This window comes from Anastrepha obliqua, chromosome 5 (genome assembly GCF_027943255.1).
Source record: "Anastrepha obliqua isolate idAnaObli1 chromosome 5, idAnaObli1_1.0, whole genome shotgun sequence".
NCBI lineage: Eukaryota > Metazoa > Arthropoda > Insecta > Diptera > Tephritidae > Anastrepha > Anastrepha obliqua.
In genome coordinates, this window is record NC_072896.1 from 56,078,667 (window position 1) to 56,099,331 (window position 20,665).

At 38.1% G+C, this 20,665-nt stretch overlaps 2 protein-coding genes across 3 annotated transcripts in view; one reads left to right on the forward strand and one right to left on the reverse strand.

The window, feature by feature from the left end:
* LOC129247075 (uncharacterized) overlaps window positions 1–6,019 on the forward strand; it is a 33,130-nt gene extending 27,111 nt beyond the window's left edge. The window contains exons 7-8 of the mRNA XM_054885976.1: window positions 4,599–5,123; window positions 5,219–6,019. Of these exons, the coding sequence (XP_054741951.1) occupies window positions 4,599–5,123; window positions 5,219–5,332 (639 nt within the window). The 3' untranslated portion in view covers window positions 5,333–6,019. The remainder of the gene's footprint in view (window positions 1–4,598; window positions 5,124–5,218) is intronic.
* A 6,160-nt stretch (window positions 6,020–12,179) lies between these two features.
* On the reverse strand, window positions 12,180–18,633 carry LOC129248638 (very-long-chain (3R)-3-hydroxyacyl-CoA dehydratase). 2 transcript variants are annotated; one of them, XM_054888261.1, is made up of 7 exons: window positions 18,565–18,633; window positions 18,296–18,414; window positions 18,036–18,207; window positions 17,858–17,974; window positions 17,592–17,805; window positions 15,594–15,939; window positions 12,180–12,599 (listed from the first exon to the last, which is right to left on the reverse strand). In XM_054888261.1, the coding sequence occupies exons 3-7, from the start codon at window positions 18,201–18,203 to the stop codon at window positions 12,275–12,277; spliced, it is 1,170 nt and encodes a 389-aa protein (XP_054744236.1). In that variant the 5' UTR covers window positions 18,204–18,207; window positions 18,296–18,414; window positions 18,565–18,633; the 3' UTR covers window positions 12,180–12,274. The 2 variants fall into 2 exon arrangements, with proteins under 2 accessions (XP_054744236.1, XP_054744235.1); XM_054888260.1 differs by having other exon boundaries at window positions 18,036–18,228; window positions 18,565–18,632.
* Window positions 18,634–20,665: the final 2,032 nt, after the last annotated feature.

The following is a 20,665-nucleotide window of genomic DNA, read 5'->3' on the forward strand; positions in this document are numbered from 1 at the left end:
GACCACTCCCTGTGTGTCTTAAGGCATGAACAGGAACTCAAACCCATTGGTTTCTTTGGTAGGTAGCCTAAGGGCAATTTTGGGCTTTTTATATAGTTTTAAGGAAATTTAGATCACTTAAAGAAAGAAGGGTGAAAATGCAAACCACGTGGGGTAGCATTGATGATCGCTAGTCTAAAGCAAACACCTCAAGAACTGTTTTCCAAAGCAAGAATATAAAAAAGGTAATGAATGAACACAACATTGAAATCTCTTCCAAAATAGGAAGGTAGAAAGAAACATAATGGAATATTATGAACGTGTATGTGCACATACATACCTATATTACATTTCACAAAAATTAAACTGGTTTGCTTCCAAAATTTTAGATCATTACAATGGATAATTCTTGTAGCCAAAAATACAATATATCAAATACAATCTTAGCGTTCTATTCTTATCTCTCACTGTAACACTTTTCTTGTCAACGAAAAACTTTTTCTGATAATTTTCAATGATTATTACAATGTATGCACATAATAAATTATTGTGTTAACGAACAAATGTAATATAGCCTAACGAAGTCTGCTTTTCGCATCTTTCATACCAGTTACAGCGTCCCAGTAGGACATCGGGAACTGGATGCCCACTGTTAATTCCTTTAGTATGTAATGATGTGATGACAGTTTTAGATAGGAAGAAAATTTATATCTTTACGCTGGAAATCAGAACACATTTAAATTTAGTTCAAAAACCCATTCGTTATTTTTATCAAAACAAAATAATAGGTTCTTAAACTTTCGTAGTTAAAAAAAATGCTTTGCCAACATCGTCTTAATTCTTCACACTGCCAAAACCTACCAAAAGCCATACCAGCCGACCAACCAAACTAGAAGCTTGCAAATTCTAGCATCCTTCTAAAAATTACAATACCGACCAAAAGCATCTCATAACATTTTGCACTCTATTCTGAAACAACTAATTTATATTGTTATTTGTTTCTTCTGCTGTGCATAATCTTGCTGTCGAAATGCATTTTTTTAACAAAATTATATATCATATAGGCAAGTTTAACTCATGGTGGAAATATACAGGTGAAGTAATAGTACGAGTGATTTGACGACCTTATAGAAAGCGCCTGCGTCTTAGATTTTCAACTATCATACTTGTATTTAGTTTGTATTTAGTACAGCTGACGCTAACAAAGGTCTTCAAAGCTTTTACAGCAAATGTTATAAAATATAATTTGTACAAACTTTCACACTATTAAAAGTAATGTGATATTCTAAATCCATGGAATAATTATGCCAATGTAAAAAATTATATTTACACAAAGAGAATCAATTGCAGATGATTAGAACTTTTGCAGGTGAAGACAGTTAAGAGTTGAAAGAATTTATATCCTCACACCCTAGATAAAAGGTCCAACTACGGATTAAAAAATACACCCCAAACGCATTACGTAAATATCACCTATCAAAGTGGTGAAATTAGTAAACAAGATTTTGCACAAGAACTCACCGAATGCAAATATCTAGATAATTTCGAGAAATCCATATCACGAAAGTCGATAACGTGATTACGACAAATGCAAGACGTGAGATTAGTGTCTATAATGTTTTAAATGACTAGAGCTTATCAGTATGGTTTTAGACTAGGAAAATCCACCGTCGACCAGATATTCACAAAGCGCAAAGTCTTTGAAAAGACCCATGAGAGGAGAATCGACACAAACTATCTTTTTGTCCATTTCAAAGCTGTATTCGACAGTACGAAACGGAGTTGCTTACAAACTCCAATGTCTGAATTGGTATTCTCCCAAAACTAATACGGCTATGCAAAACCACGTTGATCAATACCTGCAGCGCCGTCAGAATTGGGAAGGACCTCTCCGAGCAGGTCGATACCAAACGAGGCCTCAGACAGGGTGACTCTCTGTCATGTGACTTCTTTAATCTGATGCTGGAAAAGATCGTACGAGTCGCAGAACTTAATCGCTAAGGCACAATTTTTTATAAGAGCGTACAATTGCTGGCGTATGCCGATGATATTGACATCATCGGCCTTAACAACCCGCGCTGTTAGTTCTGCCTTCTCTAAACTGGATAAAGAGGCAAAGCGAATGGGTCTGGTGGTGAGAGAGGACAAAACGAAGTACCTCTTGTCATCAAACAAACAGTCGGCGCACTCGCGTATCGGCACCCACGTCACTGTTGACAGTTATGATTTCGAGTTTGTAAAGGACTTCGTTTATTAGGAACCAACATCAATACCGATAACAATGTCAGCCTTGAAATCCAACGTAGAATCTCTCTTGCTAACAAGTGCTACTTTGGACTAAGTAGGCAATTGAGTAGTAAAGTCCTCTCTCGACGAACAAAACTAACACTCTACAAGACTCTCATCTTGCCCGTCCTAACGTATGGCACAGAAGCGTGGACGATGACAATATTCTTTGAGGGGCTCCTTGGAGTGTTTGAGAGAAAGATTCTGCGGAAGATTTTTGAACCTCTGCACGTTGGCGACGGCGAATATCGCAGGCAATGGAACGCTGAGCTGTATGAGCTTTAAGACGACATAGACATAGTGTAGCGAATAAAGATCCAGCAGCTACGTTTGCTGGGTCATGTCATCCGAATGGATACAAATGCTCCGACTCTGAAAGTGTTCGATGCGGTACCAGTTGGTGGTAGCAGAGGAAGAGGAAGGCCTCGTCTGCGTTGGAAAGATCAGGTGGAGAAGGACTAAGCTTCACTTGGTGTTTCCATATGGCGCCTGTTAGCACGAGATTTGATATTGCTCTTCAATCCCTTACTTAAAGACTTCATGCGGGGAATGCATTCGGTACTCGAAAAATAGTTATTTTACATATATTGGTAGGTATACTTCTAGGCTGTGGGATAATAGATAGATATAAAATATAAAAATTAAAACATCTCTAGAAGAATGAAAATTCTCTATAAGAATAAAAATTCTCTAGAAGAATAACAATTCTCTAGTAGAATGAAAATTCTGAAGAATTCTGGGTAAGTGGCGCACCGCTGATACATGGAACAAACCTACGCCTTCATTAGTCTACATTTTGCTGCTAATTTCACATTCTGACTTAGACATTATTATTTTTTTCACTAAAATTCAAACGAAAACTTGAAAAAAAGCAATGATGCAAGTAATTAATATTTTGAAAATAATACTCATAACAAAATTGCTCCTAAATATATGCACATTCCCAACCCAACCCAAAGAAGTAACGTATGAAACATCGAACGAATAAAGGCAACAATGTAAAATGAAAGGCAGCCGAACGTTAGAAAATGAACAGAAAAAAGTGGCTTATTACTAAACCTTTATTATTCCACCATGCGCATGCGCACTGATACTAATTTCCCACATTCGTTCGTAATCAATGCTTGTGCTGTACATGTTTAACCTTTTGATATGAATTTAATTTAAAAAATTACTCTCAAATCCAAAGTAGAAAATGTATGAAAATAGTACCACTTTTTGCCTTTATTATGGCTTTGAGACGGTCCAGAAACGAATCGCAAGCTGCTCGAAAGTGACTTGCAGGTATTTTGGCCCACTCGCGGACAATGGCTTTTTTCAGCGCCTCCAGACTGCTGAAACTTTTAATTCGGACCTTGCTCTCCAAAACGGTTCAAAATAACCCATCGGAATCACGTCTGGTGAATTTGAGAGCCATTGTGTGGACGTTATGAAGTTCGGAACGTTGTTTTTAGCCACTCTTGATACACTTGACCTTTGTGAAACGGTGGCGAGTCCTGTTGAAACGTTCATGGTCCGAAATTTTTGTCTGCCCACGGCTTCAAAGCAACCTCCAGATGAAATGATTGGAGAGCGTCCATCTGCGGTTACAGCGGCCCAAACCATTACTTGTGGCGGGTGCTGCCTCCAGGTGGCCAATCGATGGCTCAAATTCTTGAATTGCTCAATTTGAAAAATTGTCTCATCAGAAAACACAATGTTCGGAAATTGACCACTTTCGGCCAAGCGAAGCCACTCCTTCGCTCTCTCAAGTCTGACTTGTTGCTGCTTTGGCCACGGTAAGATATTTCAGTTCTTTCGCCATTTGATTGGCACTTCGTCGGGGATTGCACTCAAGTCACTTCTTAACTTTTTGAACCATTTCTCGTGTCGTTGTAGTATTTTGATGACCACCTCCATGACGTTTCGCGATGCTACCGGTATCATTGTAAGGAGTAATGGTGCGATAAACAAAAACTTTATTTACTTTAAGGTGCTCGAGCTCACGAACAATCTCTCATTGTGATTTTCCAGCCAAATATAATGCAATCACACTATTAAGTTTGAAATCCATTACTGATTATCTTTTTTCGCGTTTACTCTCAGCAAAATGTTTCCTCGCGCTTCTAAACAATACTCTGGATTGTCGCCCGTACATCGGCTACGTGAGCGGTCTGAAGTTGGTTACACTTCGAGTGCCGGACCTTGTACATGTATCCGTGCGGAGTGTGTACGACCAAAATAATATTTTTACGAGTTCTTGGTCTCACATGGGAACGCTAACTATATAAAATGTTTTTAATATAGTTTTCCAGTTAATTTGTATATTTTTTAACTTATCTTTTTTCGTATAGAGTGAAGAAACTTATTCAAATCCTTCAGACCAACGTGAGCATTCGTTTTATGTACTTGAGGTTATCCCCACAGCACTAGAAAACCATCGCGCTGATTGTATCAAATCGGCTTTTAACTCCATGGATCACGAGAAGTATTCTGGTTGCCACCACGTAAAAACTGATTTTCATACTCTTGGTAAAAGTGAAAAGAGCTTTGAAAATATTGATAAATCCTTTTACTTTGGGAATGATGCAAATGTATCCATCGACAACGTGCGCCGTACAGTAGATAAAAAGATATATCAATACCTAAAAAACTACGACGAGAAGGAACGTAATAAAAATGAGTCACGTCATCGCGGCACACAAACCAACAATGAGAACATGAATCGTCGTGATATTATGTTACATGAGGAACATAATTTGTCAATGCCATTATTACAAGAAATGCCAAAAATGACACGCCTGGAATACATAAACTATGCTAAATTAAGCACTAAACAACGAAAACGAAAACTTGACTGCCTTAAACAAAAATGTCAGGTGGGTTACCAAACATTACCAAAATTATTTCTCATATTTAACTGTAACAACAGAAAAAGTAAACGTTGTAACATAACTCTTAGTTAATATTCCAGATACCAGATGTACAAAAGTGTATCATGACTCAGAATTTACCACTTATGGTAACCCAAGTTGGCGCTATTCGAAAGCAGTTGCAGACTGATCACCTTCCGAGTGATACGCAATAAATGGCTTCCACTTGCCAATCAAACCAAATGACTTGAAAATGATATGCATCAGTTTTTTGGATCTTAGCGGCATCGATGGTAAACCGAGCACAAATAACTCCAATGAGCAGATAAATCAAAGTTTGAGCGCAAAAATACTCGTATAAGGTTTAAAATTACAGTATATGTGATTAATACTGGTATACTTTAAGAACATTTTTATACAATGTATTTTTATTAATGTTACGTGCCACGAAAAATCTCGTTACGAACCTAAAACCTGAAAATTGGCTTACAAATTGAGCCAGTATCTTTTCTGCACTAAGTCGAATTTGCTGTCTTTGCATGTACATTTTTTATCTGTCCCTGGAGAATGTACTACAGGAACTAAGCTAATTTAATTGAAATATTTTAAGGCTATAATCAGTGTGTGATTTTATTTCGTTGATCCAGTGACAGTCTTTTAAGTATGAAAGTAATCAAATGAGTTGTAAAATTTCGCCACAATTTAGATCAGCTGTTTTGAAATTGTCAGTTTTAGATATGTTATATAGAGAAAATTTCACCCCGTATTTATCACATATCTCATTCTCACGTCATTATCCTCATACGTGTTTTTGGGTTTTCCATTCCGGTATCATCCGCAGTCAGATGTGATTGGAAAATTAGGCGGTTCCACTGTGTGTCTAAAAAGTTGCGTTTCAAAATGCGTTCAAAAGTGGCATCAAAATGTAAGCCAGTTTTTAATAGAATTTCAATATTGTTAATTATTGCTATTGATATTAAAGTTAATGTGTGTTGTAAAAAAATTTAAGTTTCACACACTTAATAGATGTCTTTAAAGTGCCTCCTCATCATACAGAACACAAAAAAATTCAACATTTCCACAAATTATATTTATACTAATTGTATAAATGTGTTTATATGAAGAATGTATGTTACAAGTAAACTTAAAATGAAATTGTATGAATCATTTTTATTTTTAAATAAAGCATTTTCTTTCAAGAACCGAATATCATATTAATATATGTATATTTTTTTATTTCATTTCAAAAATGTAGTTTTTTAGGTTGAAATTTTTGGGAAATCTAAAATAATGCAATCGGCACCCACATCACTGTTGACAGTTATGATTTCGAGGTTGTAAAGGAGTTCGTATACTTAGGAACCAGCATTAACGCCGATAACAATGTCAGCCTTGAAATCCAACGTAGAATCTCTTTTGCCAACAAGTGCTACTTTGGACTAAGTAGGCAATTGAGTAGTAAAGTCCTCTCTCGACGAACAAAACTAACACACTACAAGACTCTCGCACAAAGCCTTTTGGTTGCCAAACCTTAGCTGCATCGAAGCACGCTTTGCTGCTTCATTTGCCAGACAAAGTTCATTGCAATCAGAAGTTGCATAGACTACGAATAGTGAAAATTGTCCAAAATGAAGTCGAACGGCGAAGCCTAGCCCCCATGGGGAAATTATACAAGGATGATAGGATTACCAGGTTTGGCCAATCTTCTTCTTAATTTTCGCGTTAACCGCTTACGTTAGTTAGCGATAGTTAGTTTTGTTCGTCGAGAGAGGACTTTACTACTCGATTGCCTCCTTAGCAAGAGAAATTTTTCGTTGGATTTCCAGGTTGACATTGTTATCGGTGTTAATGCTGGTTCCTAGATAAACGAAGTATTTTACAACCTCAAAATCATAACTGTCAACAGTGACATATGTGCTGACTGTTTGATTGATGGCAGGAGGTACTTCGTTTTGTTCTTGTTCACTACCAGAATCATTCGCTTTGCCTCTTTATCCAATTTGGAGAAGGCAGAACTAACAGCGGGATTGTTAAGACCGATGATATCAATATTATCGGCATACACCATCAAAATTATGAGAGAAATTTCGGCTGCCACGTCACCGGGTACTCAGCAGCATTTACGTGCCTGCTCATTTCACAAGTATTCACCCTCGTCCAATCAATTGTTGTTTAGACGGCAGGGGACTGTGTTGAAATTTTTCCAATAACTGAACTTTCCATCCAGGGTTCTATGAATTCCATATTCTCACAGATGTTGACAATTTCCTTTATGTGAGCTTAAGCTTACCATCCTCGAGACTTTGAAATCAAGTTAAGTGTATGGATTAGCTGTCTCTTCAAAATATGTAGATATCTCGAAATTTCTAAACTCCTTTAGAAGAGGAGTCATTGCATCACACTTCGCTACTCCCATATGTCCAGTGAAATTTCCGATCGCGTCACTTCCAAATACTAGCTAGGTATAGTGTAATCTATTGCGAATATGCACAAAATTGTTTCGCGATGAGTACACTATTTAAAAATTTGTGAATCCTTAATTTGTATATTGGTATATTGGGATTTTTTTGTAGAAACAAGCATGCCATACACTCGAATGATTGTCGTAATTTTCGCGTCTCGGTTCAGCGTTTACAATTTTATTTCGCGGATCAAATATTTATGGGAACTAACATTTACTCGTTTGTTGCTCTCAATGCTAATTGTGCACTTTCTTGAAACGAATATGAAACGGTCGACATCGCACACTAGTACGTAGAAAACGTCCTCGTTTCTAAGGTGAACAACGACAAGAACGTGGACATACCAGGACCGAGTACAGAAACTGGAGTTAGCGTTCCAGATATCCGTCCGCTACAAGAGAAGAGGGCAGCAACGCCAATCATATCGATAGATAAGATTAAGGAAAACGAGGCGCAAAATTGACAACCTAAACTAGCGTTACAAAGCCATGCGTTGCCAACACCCGCTTCATCTGTAAATGCCTAGCACTGTACCGTTGCCGGAACAAGCTATAGAGTTACCCTTTACCACGATGAGAACACCGCAATACACTACATTAGTTATATCGGCCACGATTGTTGTGCTGCCGCCAACTGTGACGCTGCGCCATTCAAGATTGCGCAGAGCTCTGTTCCTGTTTGTTCTGTTGCTTCACTTATCGCGCTGGTGGGCCCTACTACTGCCTTTGGGGCCACCATTATTTCATTTGGTACTGCGCTAAGGATGGTTCCATATGTAGAACTCTACGTAAGTGGGGAAAGTTACTGATCGCCATTCACTTGGGAGTGGCCAGGACGATTGTTCTGCATATGGTTCAAGCAGCTCACAACTCCCGGGATTAGCCCACGTATCCTCTGGGTAGCTTCCAAACACCCGTTTGGGAGTGAGCTAAAGTGAGAAGGCGAAACATTCCAGTATAGCTGGTTGTGCGCTGGGTTTGGGACCCGCCACTTAAAAACCTTCCCCAATGAAAACATACACAAAGCCTCGGATGAGAACTTCCAACACTGATGACGACCCCTGCAAACGAACTAAGGACTAACACTTCTCGAACCTACTAAATAGTGACAGCTGCGCATGTCACAGAGAATGTGAAGATCTCGATACCCCAATCGTTGACGACGGAATTGATGTTCCGTTACCCGACCATGACGAGGTGAGAATAGCGATAACGCGGCTAAAGAGCAATAAAGCCGCGGGCGCCGACGGACTGCTGGCTGAGCTATTCAAACATGGCGGCGAGGAGCTGGTAAGGTGCATGCATCAGCTCCTATGCAAAATATGGTCGGATGAAAGCATGCCTGCCGATTGGAATTTAAGTGTGCTCTGCCCAATCCATGAAAAGGGCGATCCTGCAATTTATGCCAATTACCGCGGGATTAGTCTTCTAAATATCGCCTATAAGGTTCTAGTGAGCGTATTGTGTGAAAGGCTGAAGCCCACCGTCAACCAACTGATTGGACCTTATCAGTGTGGCTTCAGACCGGGAAAGTCTACCATCGACCAAATATTCACAATACGGCAAATCTTGAAAAATACCCATGAAAGGAGAATCGACAAACACCATCTTTTCGTCGACTTCAAAGCTGCATTCGACAGTACGAAAAGGAGTTTCCTGTATGTCGCGATGTCTGAATTTGGTATCTCCGCAAAACTAATACGGCTATGCAAGACGACGTTGCTCAACACCAGCAGTGCCGTCAGAATTGGGAAGGACCTCTCCGAGCCGTTTGATACCAAATGAGGTTTGAGACAGGGTGACTCGTTGTCGTGTGACTTCTTTAACCTGATGTTGGAGAGGATCGTACGAGCCGCAGAACTTAATCGCTAAGGCACAATTTTTTATAAGAGCGTACAATTGTTGGCGTATGCCGATCATATCGACATCATCGGCCTTAACAACCCGCGCTGTTAGTTCTGCCTTCTCCAAACTGGATAAAGAAGCAAAGCGAATGAGTCTGGTGGTGAGCGAGGACAAAACAGTCGGCGCACTTGCGTATCGGCACCCACATCACTGTTGACAGTTATGATTTCGAGGTTGTAAAGGAGTTCGTATACTTAGGAACCAGCATTAACGCCGATAACAATGTCAGCCTTGAAATCCAACGTAGAATCTCTTTTGCCAACAAGTGCTACTTTGGACTAAGTAGGCAATTGAGTAGTAAAGTCCTCTCTCGACGAACAAAACTAACACACTACAAGACTCTCATCATGCCCGTCCTAACGTATGGTGCAGAAGCGTGGACGATGACAACATCCGATGAAGCGACACTTGGAGTGTAGGAGAGAAAGATTCTGCGGAAGATTTTTGGACCTTTGCTCGTTGGCAACGGCGAATATCGCAGGCGATGGAACGATGAGCTGTATGAGCTTTACGACGATATAGACATAGTGCAGCGAATAAAGATCCAGCGGCTACATTGGCTGGGTCATGTAGTCCGAATGGATACAAACGCTCCGGTTCTGAAAGTATTTGATGCGGTACCATTGCTGGTAGTAGAGGAAGAGGAAGGCCTCCTCTGCGTTGGAAAGATCAGGTGGAGAAGGACTTGGCTTCACTTGGTGTGCCCATCTGGCGCCGGTTAGCACGAGAAAGAAATGACTGGCGCGCTTTGTTAAACTTGGCCAAAATCGCGTAAGCGGTTAGCGCACTAATTAAGAAGAAGAAGACTACGCTAAATACCACGGCTACCACAGCCATTATTAATGTTATTATTATGCGCGGATTTAGCACTGTGACCTGAAAGATCTATTGTGAATTAAGGAATCTCTCTGAGCTCAAGTTCTCAAATATATATATATATTGGTGCTTATACCCTTTTTGGGATTTTGCCCTGCTCCTCCTCCAATTTATGGAGTGCGTCTTGATATATTTCCATAAATGGAGGGGCCTACAACCGACTCCGAACGGCAGATATTTTTTATGAGGAGCTTTTTCATGGCAGAAATACACTCAGAGGTTTGCCATTGCTTGCCGAGGGGCGACCGCTTTTAGAAAAAAACCGTTTATTAATTTTGGTGTTTCACGGAGGTTCGAACCTACGTTCCCCAATTCTGAAGGGTAGTGACGCACCAACGCATTCGGTTATGGCGGCCGCCAAATAAACTTATATAAAAGTTTTCACCCTGTTTTATTGGTGACGATACCAGCACATATGTATTTAGCGATTTCCTTCCTCTTCCTCCCTACAGAAACTATGAGTTCCATTGGAGTATTTTCCCAGGTTATTATGATAAAATTCCTTCTAAATTCATATGATATTTCAATCTACAATATTCTATTAGAATTCTTGTTATTCTTATATATATTGAATTCTCTATTCTTGTGTTATTCTTATTTATTCTCTCATAATTTAAATCAATTTAGGCTTAAACTACCTATCACTAATTTTGATCGAGATAAACTCAGAAGATTTCCCCAATATGATCGTCATTACCTTTCCTAGACCACAAGATGGTTCTGGGTCTATAAGTGGGCATGTCCCAACTGAAACCCACACATGATTCTTTTTATGCATATAAGTACATACGCAAGTCTTTGTAATCTTGTTAGTGTGTTTATTACTGATTGTTTCATAGAGCAAATTCCCCCTACCACCGTCCCAGCACCATTCTCCACCGCAGATCTTCCGCCGTCGCTGTTGAAAGGAAGCCTCTAAGAGTTTTTACTATAGATGAAGCTATAGAGGCATTTCGTAACGAGCTTATGGAAAAGGAAGCTGATATTGGAGGAACTTTCGAAGCAAAACAAGCATTTTACCGTCATTCTAAACTGGAATATGACAATTTTGATATACCAATTCGTTACACATATTATATGATGGTAGATATATGGAAAAAATGTTGAGCATCAAATATTTTGAATATCGTGAGATCTAAACTGATCGAGTTCTAAGTAATGGTAAAAGTGAAGAAGTTCGAGTCCAAAATACGTCATATAAAAGGCCAAATGTAGAAATAATGTTACCATCTATAGGCAAACATATAAAATGGTTATTGGATAATGAGTGTTACGCGTGTATAGTATTTAAAAATCGATATGAAATTAACTAACCTAATAACAATTCTACTATTCAACCAGTTTTATTTACATTATGAAACAAGCCAAACCCTAAATATAAGCAGCTTCAAAATTTTTGAAAATAGTAAACAAGCTAGTTTCGAGTACAATATTCCAAATACTTCATTACGTTTAAAAATAAATGTGACAATTCAATTATTTCATCAAAGTTTGCCTAAGCTGAAGCCACCATCACCACCAACAACAAAGGTCATGCCTATAAAAATGAACATAGTGGATTGACGAGGTGGCGGTCGGAATCCAGCTTCGGGCGGGAGGATATTATAAGGGAGAAATTCCTCGAATTTTCAACAAGGCAACCAGGATTTCATCAATCGACGGATCAGGATATATTATGCGCTACCGGACCTGGCGGACGTTGAGGCTTGTTTGCTTGTTTTCACTTAAATGGCACCTGTTGCCACTGTATAAGACTAGGCATAAGTTCTAAAAACAAAATCGTAATATTTTTCTTGAGCTACATAACAACAATGAATATGTTAGATTATTTCATATGTAATTTTATTCTTATATAACCCGAATGATAGAAGATTATTTCGAACAAAACGTTTGAACGTATAAACATATTTGCGTCTTAATCACAATAACTTCGAGCAGGTTTTCCATTAAGTTTTTTGGCTCGTGTTCTGGCCATATGTGACATAACCAAATAAGTTCCCGGTAATATTAATAACATTAAATAGATTTTCATAAAACCAGTCATGTCAAAAATGAAGTTCCATTTGTTTGGCATTTCAACTGACATCTTTTTCGTTTCCTCAAAGTAGGGTAGATTACGTAGAATTATAATGCCTTCGCAGAGTATTCCCATAGGGTACAGCGGTATCCAAAGAGTGTATCGCAACCAGGTGAGTATACCTATTTCGTATTTCAAAATTTGTGTTATATAGTATGGGTACCTGAAAAAGTAAGAGTATTTATATGTAAGAAATTATTGGTACATAAATTAAATTAATAACTTATTCATAATTAGGTAACCATTCATCAAAGAGAATACAGATATTCAAATAATTTAATATCACGACTGGGATGGCCCCACTCATTAAAAATTTGAAAATTTAACAGCACATAATTTGTCAATTATTCGATTTTACTCATCCAAGGAAGCTCCTTCGTCTTGCTTGTATTGTTTTCATTTTATCTTTTTCTGATTTAAATCTATTTGTAGGAAGCTCAAATGCTCATCTTTAATCAACACGTCTTCAACAAAAGGCCACTTCTAACTGGAGTAAAAAGTAAGGTTTGTCAATAAAACTTAGGATGTAAATTCATAGAAGATCAAGAATGGATAGCATAGAAACTGAGCGAAATCGAATAATAACCACTTTTCATATATAACAATAATTCTCAGGAATATGAAATCTAAGATAATTTAAAATTCGGTTAAATTATTGCCTATTTATAAATTTATTTATTATGGAGGATGATTCCATATGTAGAAATCCAGGCAAGGCAAGAAAACCATAGTACCTTGCGACGACTACTACAGCTGCCATGTAAAGCAGCGCAAATCCGGTGTCGGATTTGTTGTGGGAGAGAGACTTCGTCGCCAAGTACTGTCGTTCACTCCGGTGGACGAGCTTCTCGCAACAATCCGCATCAAAACGCGTTTTTTTAACATATCGCTGATTTGCGCCCACGCCCCGACGGAAGAGAAGGACGATGCGACCAAAGATTCCTTCTATGAGCGCCTGGAACGTTCCTATGAGCGCTTCCCCCGCCACAACATAAAAATCGTGCTTGGCGACTTCAACGCCAGGGTGGGCAAGGAGGGAATTTTTGGTACCACAGTCGGAAAATTCAGCCTGCACAACGAAACATCCGGTAACGGATAGAGGCTGATCGACTTCGCCGGGGCCCGAAACATGGTAGTCCGCAGAACTAGATTCCAGCATAAAACGATGCACCAAGCTACCTGGCTGTCTCCTGATCGAAAAACGCGAAACCAGATCATGTTGTGAATGATGGAAGACACGCTTCCAGTGATTTAGATGTATGTACGATCCGAGGACCCAACATCGACTCGGACAGCGGAAAGCGTCCATCTAACTACGAAAAGAATGTTCGACATCGAAAAGCTGCAATTACAACAAACAGAAGATTCGCCACTCGACTCTCACTCCTGCTCTCAGAGAGTACTGCCCAACAAACCGGCATGCACGAGCAATGGAGCAACATTTCCAAAGAAATCGGATTTCGGCGAGCCCGAAAAAACAGTTGGTACGACGAGGAATGTCATGCTGCCTATAGAGCCACGCTGCGATCGGACGCAACGCGAGCCATATGGGATCGCTACAGAGAGCTAAAAAAAGAAGAGAGACGTATTATCCGACAGAAGAAACGAGAGGCCGAAATACGTGAGTACGAGGAACATGAGAAGCTGGCCAACAGGAACAACGCCCGAAAATTCTACTAGGAAGTTCGGCGGCTTACAGAAGGTTTTAAGACCGGGGCGTTTTCCTGTAAGAACAAAGACGGCGAACTGGAGACTGACATCCAGAGCAATCTTAAATTAACAGCGCCGTCAGAATTGGGAAGGACCTCTCCGAGCCGTTTGATACCAATGCCTTCTCTAAACTGGATAAAGAGGCAAATCGAATGGGTCTGGTGGAGAACGAGGACAAAACGAAGTACCTCCTGTCATCAAACAAACAGTCGGCGCACTTGCGTATCGGCACCCACGACACTGTTGACAGTTATGATTTCGAGGTTGTAAAGGACTTCGTTTATTAGGAACCAACATCAATACCGATAACAATGTCAGCCTTGAAATCCAACGTAGAATCTCTCTTGCCAACAAGTGCTACTTTGGACTAAGTAGGCAATTGAGTAGTAAAGTCCTCTTTCGACGAAAAAAACCAACTTTTGCTAATTGTTATTTCTGTGAAATGACACTGTAAAGTTGGTATACTCACTTTTGAACAAAGGTATTATAATTTTGTTTATCAAATGGTTAAATGTAATATCATAAAGAACATATACCGAAATGCGTATGTGAAGAGAAAAGTTGATTTGGACATGTCGGTTGGCCGTCCGTCTGTTGGTGCCCACCATGACCCGAGCAAAAATTAATATATTTCAAAGACACTGGGTAAATATTATACTCTTTGTCCAAAGTTGTTGGGTATCGAAAATGGGCGGAATGGTCAATAATTACGCTCAGCAGCCATACAATGGCAATTTGGATAGTTCCATAACGAGTTAATAAAACTCATTCAGATCCGACATAAATATTATAAAGGGTATATATAAATCTGGTATATAGCAGTTCTGTCGAAAGTCATCACCATCAATACTATCGATAGTTCCATAGATAGTTTGTTAGCACAACTGCACATCCTGTCAGTGCCCTTATTTTCACTAGCGAAGAGTGGCCCTCAAGAAGTATAAGGCCATTTACATCGATGGAATAGCATGTTGATGTTAAAAAACTTAAGTCCAACGAGAGTAAACTATCTTGCCAAGGTAGAGCAAGGCACTCCTCAGGGTGGTATTCTTTCCACCTGCTTTTCAATTTTTGATTTTTTAGAATAACATTGGTGTCTTCGAAAAAGAAACAAGAAAATTCTTTTAAATATAGTATATAAAGCCCTATCGAGCATATTATGTGAAATATTGAAGCCCATCATCAATGAACTGATCAATGTAAACTAATCATATACCAGATATTCAATATATGCAATATGTTTGCCGATTTCAAAGCTAAAAAGTCAGAGCTAATAGAACGGTTTCTGAATCCGAGGACACCAGTACCGTTGTAAATTAATTAATTCCTGTACTGGTGGGAATTCGAGTAGTGTATTTTTATATAGTCATACAAATGCGATCGTACTTCTTTGTTGAACCATTATTGATTAGAAACTTAATTTAAATATGTTTTATTCTGTACTTACCGAACTATTTCAATGCATGACCAAATCCCAAAAACATAAAAAACTACTGGCTTTGTCTGCATGCGAGGCTCTAACTCTAGCATAGCAAATAGTATAAAATTCCGACCCGTAACTTGGAAGAATGGTATCAATGCACCACCTTTTGTGTATCCGAAAATGGGATGAAGTACTTCAAGATACTGCAGCAGTTGGCAAAATTTCATTGCGTCGCCTACAGATTCGTATGCTTTCGGAATTGATTTCATACCATTGCGGTAATACATCACACTCATCGCGCTGAGAATGTATAAATATCCGATAAACTGGGCAAAGTTGTAAAGCAACATATATGCTTGTTTAGCACGTTCTGGAATATATTAAAAAAAAATTATAGTCGTTGATCTCCCAAATAAAAGTACTTATAAGAATGTGTGAATGATCAAAAAAAAAAATGTTGATGTAAGATATTTGGGGATGTTGCGAAATGTATATAACCATTTTCACAGTGAAAAAACGAATCTGTTATTGTAGCTTTTCATTGTGGAACACCTTTTTGGTTGAAAGAAGTGATAATTTCTATGCGAAAACCCCTCCATCTACCCAATTCTTGAGCAGCGTTTGGTAATTTCGTGATATTTTAGTTCTTTAAAGTTAGAGGTATTGGACAATACGGATCATAGAGTTGTGTTCTCTTCCTGCTTTTATTTAATTTTAATGTTTCGTTATTCCCCCACACTCTGTGGGTTTCTTCTCTAATATTTGAAGGTAAACGATTATCTCTCCGACTTTTCTCGTTTCTTCAACGTTCGCAGCCTAACAATCTGTTCTGCAAAATCCCCGGCTAGTCAATTTATAGTCATACTCCCTCTTATGCCTCAAGTCTAATAAGACCTGTACAATAAGATCTTCAAGACTCTAGTCGATAGGGGAATGTTTATGCTGATACAACAACAACATTCTTTAACCACCGTCATGATCTCTTGTTCCTTAAGCTATCGAAGAATAAGAAATGTGCAGGTGAGATATTGGGGGAGATATTAAAGGCCAAAGGTTAAACTTGGGCTCTTGAAAAATCTTAATAACTCGAAAAATAATTGACGAATTGAAATAGGAAATATGCCATTGTAAAGCTAATTATGCGGTCGTCATACCTGAAAAAATCGGTATTGCCCGGTTCGCACAGAGAGCGCATGAAACATCAAATTATAGAAAAGTTTTTGTTCCAATATCGGTCGTCCTCTGTCAGGCAATGGCAACGTTACGAGTGCATTTCTGACATGAAAAAGTTCCTTATAAGAGGTGGGCTTGATTATTTATCAAATTGGCCCATTTGCAATATCTTGTGTACCAAGTTTCTTTGTAATATACCTATTACTTATGCTGTCACATACAACCGTTACTTGAGAAAAATTTTAGCAATTTTTAGTTGCGCAATCATATTTCTATAAGATTGAAATCAGTGTGATTCCCTCTATCGAGTGCCTATTTGAATTTTCGATAGATTAAGAGGAAATATTCTTCACGTAACAATTTAGATAATACAAATAAATAACTAACCAACTTATTCTGTGCACTTGACAAATTTAAGGACTTGCTTATTTACCCAGATGGATATTTATCAAGATTTCGGTATTCTGTCTCTTATATAAAATACTCATTTCTTTCTAAATTGTTAAGATGCCATATGTTCATGACATATATGTATTTTATAAAGATTTGTAAGCCATTTTATGGAAATTTGTATTCCCATTGTTAAATGAAAATGAAAATCACGGATATAGATATCGTGCGTGCGACATTTTAAATTTGCTTCCGCTTCACAGTAAACAGCTTTACCACAATGTGGGGAAAAGCGTTTTGCACTAAGCTTTCAGATTTATTTATTATCTATTTATAAATAACAAAAAAACTGTTTGATAAAAATATTTACTAATTGTAAAAGTTTTGTTATTTTGTCAAGTGACAGAACAGAGTTGTAAATGTGTACATTAGGCATCCATGTTTACTTATTTATCAAACCTTTTATGTATCCAAACTCTTTTTCAGGATTGCCTTCCATGGCATTGCATGGCTTTTCGTTCTCAATCGTTTCATCATCAGTCCGCCAACGCTCAAAATCTATTTTCAGCCAATGTGGTTTCCGAAGAGTTGAAATTAAACGAGGCCACCAAGTAACATCATTTTTTTTAATGAAGAACTCAACTTTGTTATCAAAAACTCGATAGGTGCAGCTCTAGAAGAGTCCTCAAGAATGAAAAAGTGTTTTCTTTAAATTGATATTTTACCTCTTCGTTGACAGCAGCATAAAAGTGTAATTCGAATGTGTAATCATTGAAACCACGGGCACCATAGCCTTTGGAAGAAAATGTAAATAAGTTTGGCGTGAGATTGACCACAGGTGGCTAGAGAAATTTATGATATCGATTTTTCAAATGCGAAAGCTCTAAGTACAAGATTCTATACCTCTGAGTCTTTTATGTCCACTTTTAGGGATATCTTCTCTTTTGTCTGTGCCCAATACACTAAAGGATGAAGAGTATGTGAAATAAAGCCGGATTTGCACTTTTCATTTTCGCTAGCAGAATAATTGTTTTCTGGTATCTCGTTGATTTGATTTTTCATGTTAACCATTTTGCTATAAGCGTAATAAGGTCATCTATGGTAATAAGAACAGCAGCCTTTAATAGCTATGCAACACAAACACTTCTCACATAAAAACTCACTTATTATTATCCAACACAGTAGTTTTGTTTACTAACTAGACAGAAGTTGCCAGAATTTACCCAGCAAGCATTCTAATAAACGATTCTCTGGCAAATAGACCTTTTTGCATTAGATCGAACTGCATGAAATGAGATAAAAATAAAATTTGTATACTTATAGGGTCTATAATATCAGATGTTTGAGTGCAACCCTGCAGTGAATGTAGTTGGTTCTGAACTAGAGACTTTATTAAACGTAGGTGTTCATCACTAGTGCCTAGCCAACCTACTTGATTTGCAATCAACTGATGCTGAAAACAGTCACCGACGTATCGTAGTCCCTTATCCTGCAAACAGTCACCGACGTAAACGCAGTCCCCTGTCAGCTGTTACGATCAAACTAATGAGATCCCATGTAAATGAAAAATTACTTCCCTTCCATATCGTAATATCGTAGATTTTGCCGCAGGATTTTTTAATATTCCTATCAGGATTGCTCTCTCATCACACAGTGTTGCCAAACAGTACATTTCGAAATCATTTACAAAATAAACTTGGAAAAATTTTAATTTTTGTTAAAATAACTTAATAACCATGTTGAATAATTTTAATTATAGATAAATGAACTATTTGCATTTGTTGGTTTTTGGCTTTGGTTTATTAAACAATGAAAAATTGTAACTGATAACGCGGATGTGTGAAAAAGTGTGTAAGCAAAAATATCAATGATAACATTGTGTAGATACAACCAAACACATACGCACACAAACTGATGTATTGTGTAAATTTGTAATTAAAAGAACGCAGTTGTTCTCGGGGGTGAGTTTTTGTGCACGGTAAGAGACTGCGGTAAGGGACTGCGTACGGTGTTCACTGTTTTCAGCATAAGTGGTGAAAAACGCGTAACGTTAATCCAGGTGATTCCATTAGCGCACTGTGGTCGCGAACAAATATTTAGAATAGTAGCTAAACCATCAACTGCTAAAAAGCTAAAAGATACATTATTAAAACAGTTTGTACGTAAATTTGGCTCCATCGAACAATAATTTTTGCTAGCAGCATCAGCACTACTCGACCCGAGATTCAAACAAATTTATTTCAAAGATTCATTCTCGTTGACCTCGATCATTAAGTTTCTACGTACCGAAATAACAGTTGCAGATGATATAGAAACATGTAGCGAGTCACCAGTGGAATCGTTGGAGAATGAGTCTGACCTTTGGGCTTTAGAAGGATGATGATCTTTCACATCCAAAACATGAGATGAGTTTTTATTTAAATTGTCAAGTCGTAGAATTAAATCGAAACATTATTGACGTTTAGGAAGAAATTAAAACTGTTTATCCAAAATTTCACGGGCCTTCAAAAAAATGTTGCCACTTAATTGGTAACTCAGTACCAGCCGAACGAATTTTATCAAAAGCTGGTGCAACGGCGAGTGAAAATCTCAACAACAAAATGGTTTTCAAAGTTACGATTTCTGCAAAAGTGTTCGAACAATAAATAATTATTATTGACAATTATAATTCACAATCCTAGTTTTATTTTAGTTGGCGCCAATTTGTACGGAATGAACTCTAAATAAAACGTAAATTTTATATAAGGAAGTTTTCGAAAATATTAATTGTGCAAATTTTTTTATCTCGCGATTAACTATATAATTAATGAATCGATTAAAATATATTTTTTGCCATCCCTAGCTGTAACCGAATGGTTGATCCGTGACTACGATTCGGAAATGCACAGGTTCGATTCTCCATTCATGAAACATCAAATGACAGAAAAAGTTTTTTCTAACGCGGTCGTGCCTTGGCAGGCTATGGCAAACGTCCGCTAGTATTTCTGCCGTGAAAAGGACTTCTCATAAATAACCATCGCCGTTCGGCGTAAAATTTTAGGTCTCTCCATTTGTGGAAATATGCCAAAACGCATACCACAAATTGGGGGATGATCTCGCCAAACACCAAATAAAGGGTGTATATGTATAATACATTTAACATTTTACTAGACCTAACCAACTAACTGATGCCTAAGTACAAATACTTCGCTAGTTCAAATATGCCTATCGAATGATTCTGAAAGAGAAATGTAGATAGATATGTACATATATACCTATACGATAAGTAGAGAACGACAGCACTTATGTTTTTCCACAAATGGAGGGACCTGCAGACACCCATTATACAATAAGAAACATTCGAAGACAATAAATCCTGTTGACTGTTGACTATTGGAGTGTTAAAAGCTCTTTTTTTCAGCGCAAATGAAATTAACAGTCGCAAAATTTTGACAAATATGGCGAAGCGAACAGTGAAAATGCGCCAGTGAGGATACCTAAAATTTATTTTCGACGCTCGTTCGATGCTTTTTGGCGAATGAATGTTCGCTTTA

What these genes read in the sequence shown, in the direction of transcription:
- LOC129248638 (XM_054888261.1), bottom strand. Translation starts at nt 18,203, where the DNA reads ATGGTTAACATGAAAAATCAAATCAACGAGATACCAGAAAACAATTAT. An exon ending in TGGACATAAAAGACTCAGAG is followed by an intron (nt 17,975 to 18,035) that starts GTATAGAATCTT and finishes AAATTTCTCTAG; the next exon opens with CCACCTGTGGTCAATCTCAC. An exon ending in ATGCTGCTGTCAACGAAGAG is followed by an intron (nt 17,806 to 17,857) that starts GTAAAATATCAA and finishes GGACTCTTCTAG; the next exon opens with AGCTGCACCTATCGAGTTTT.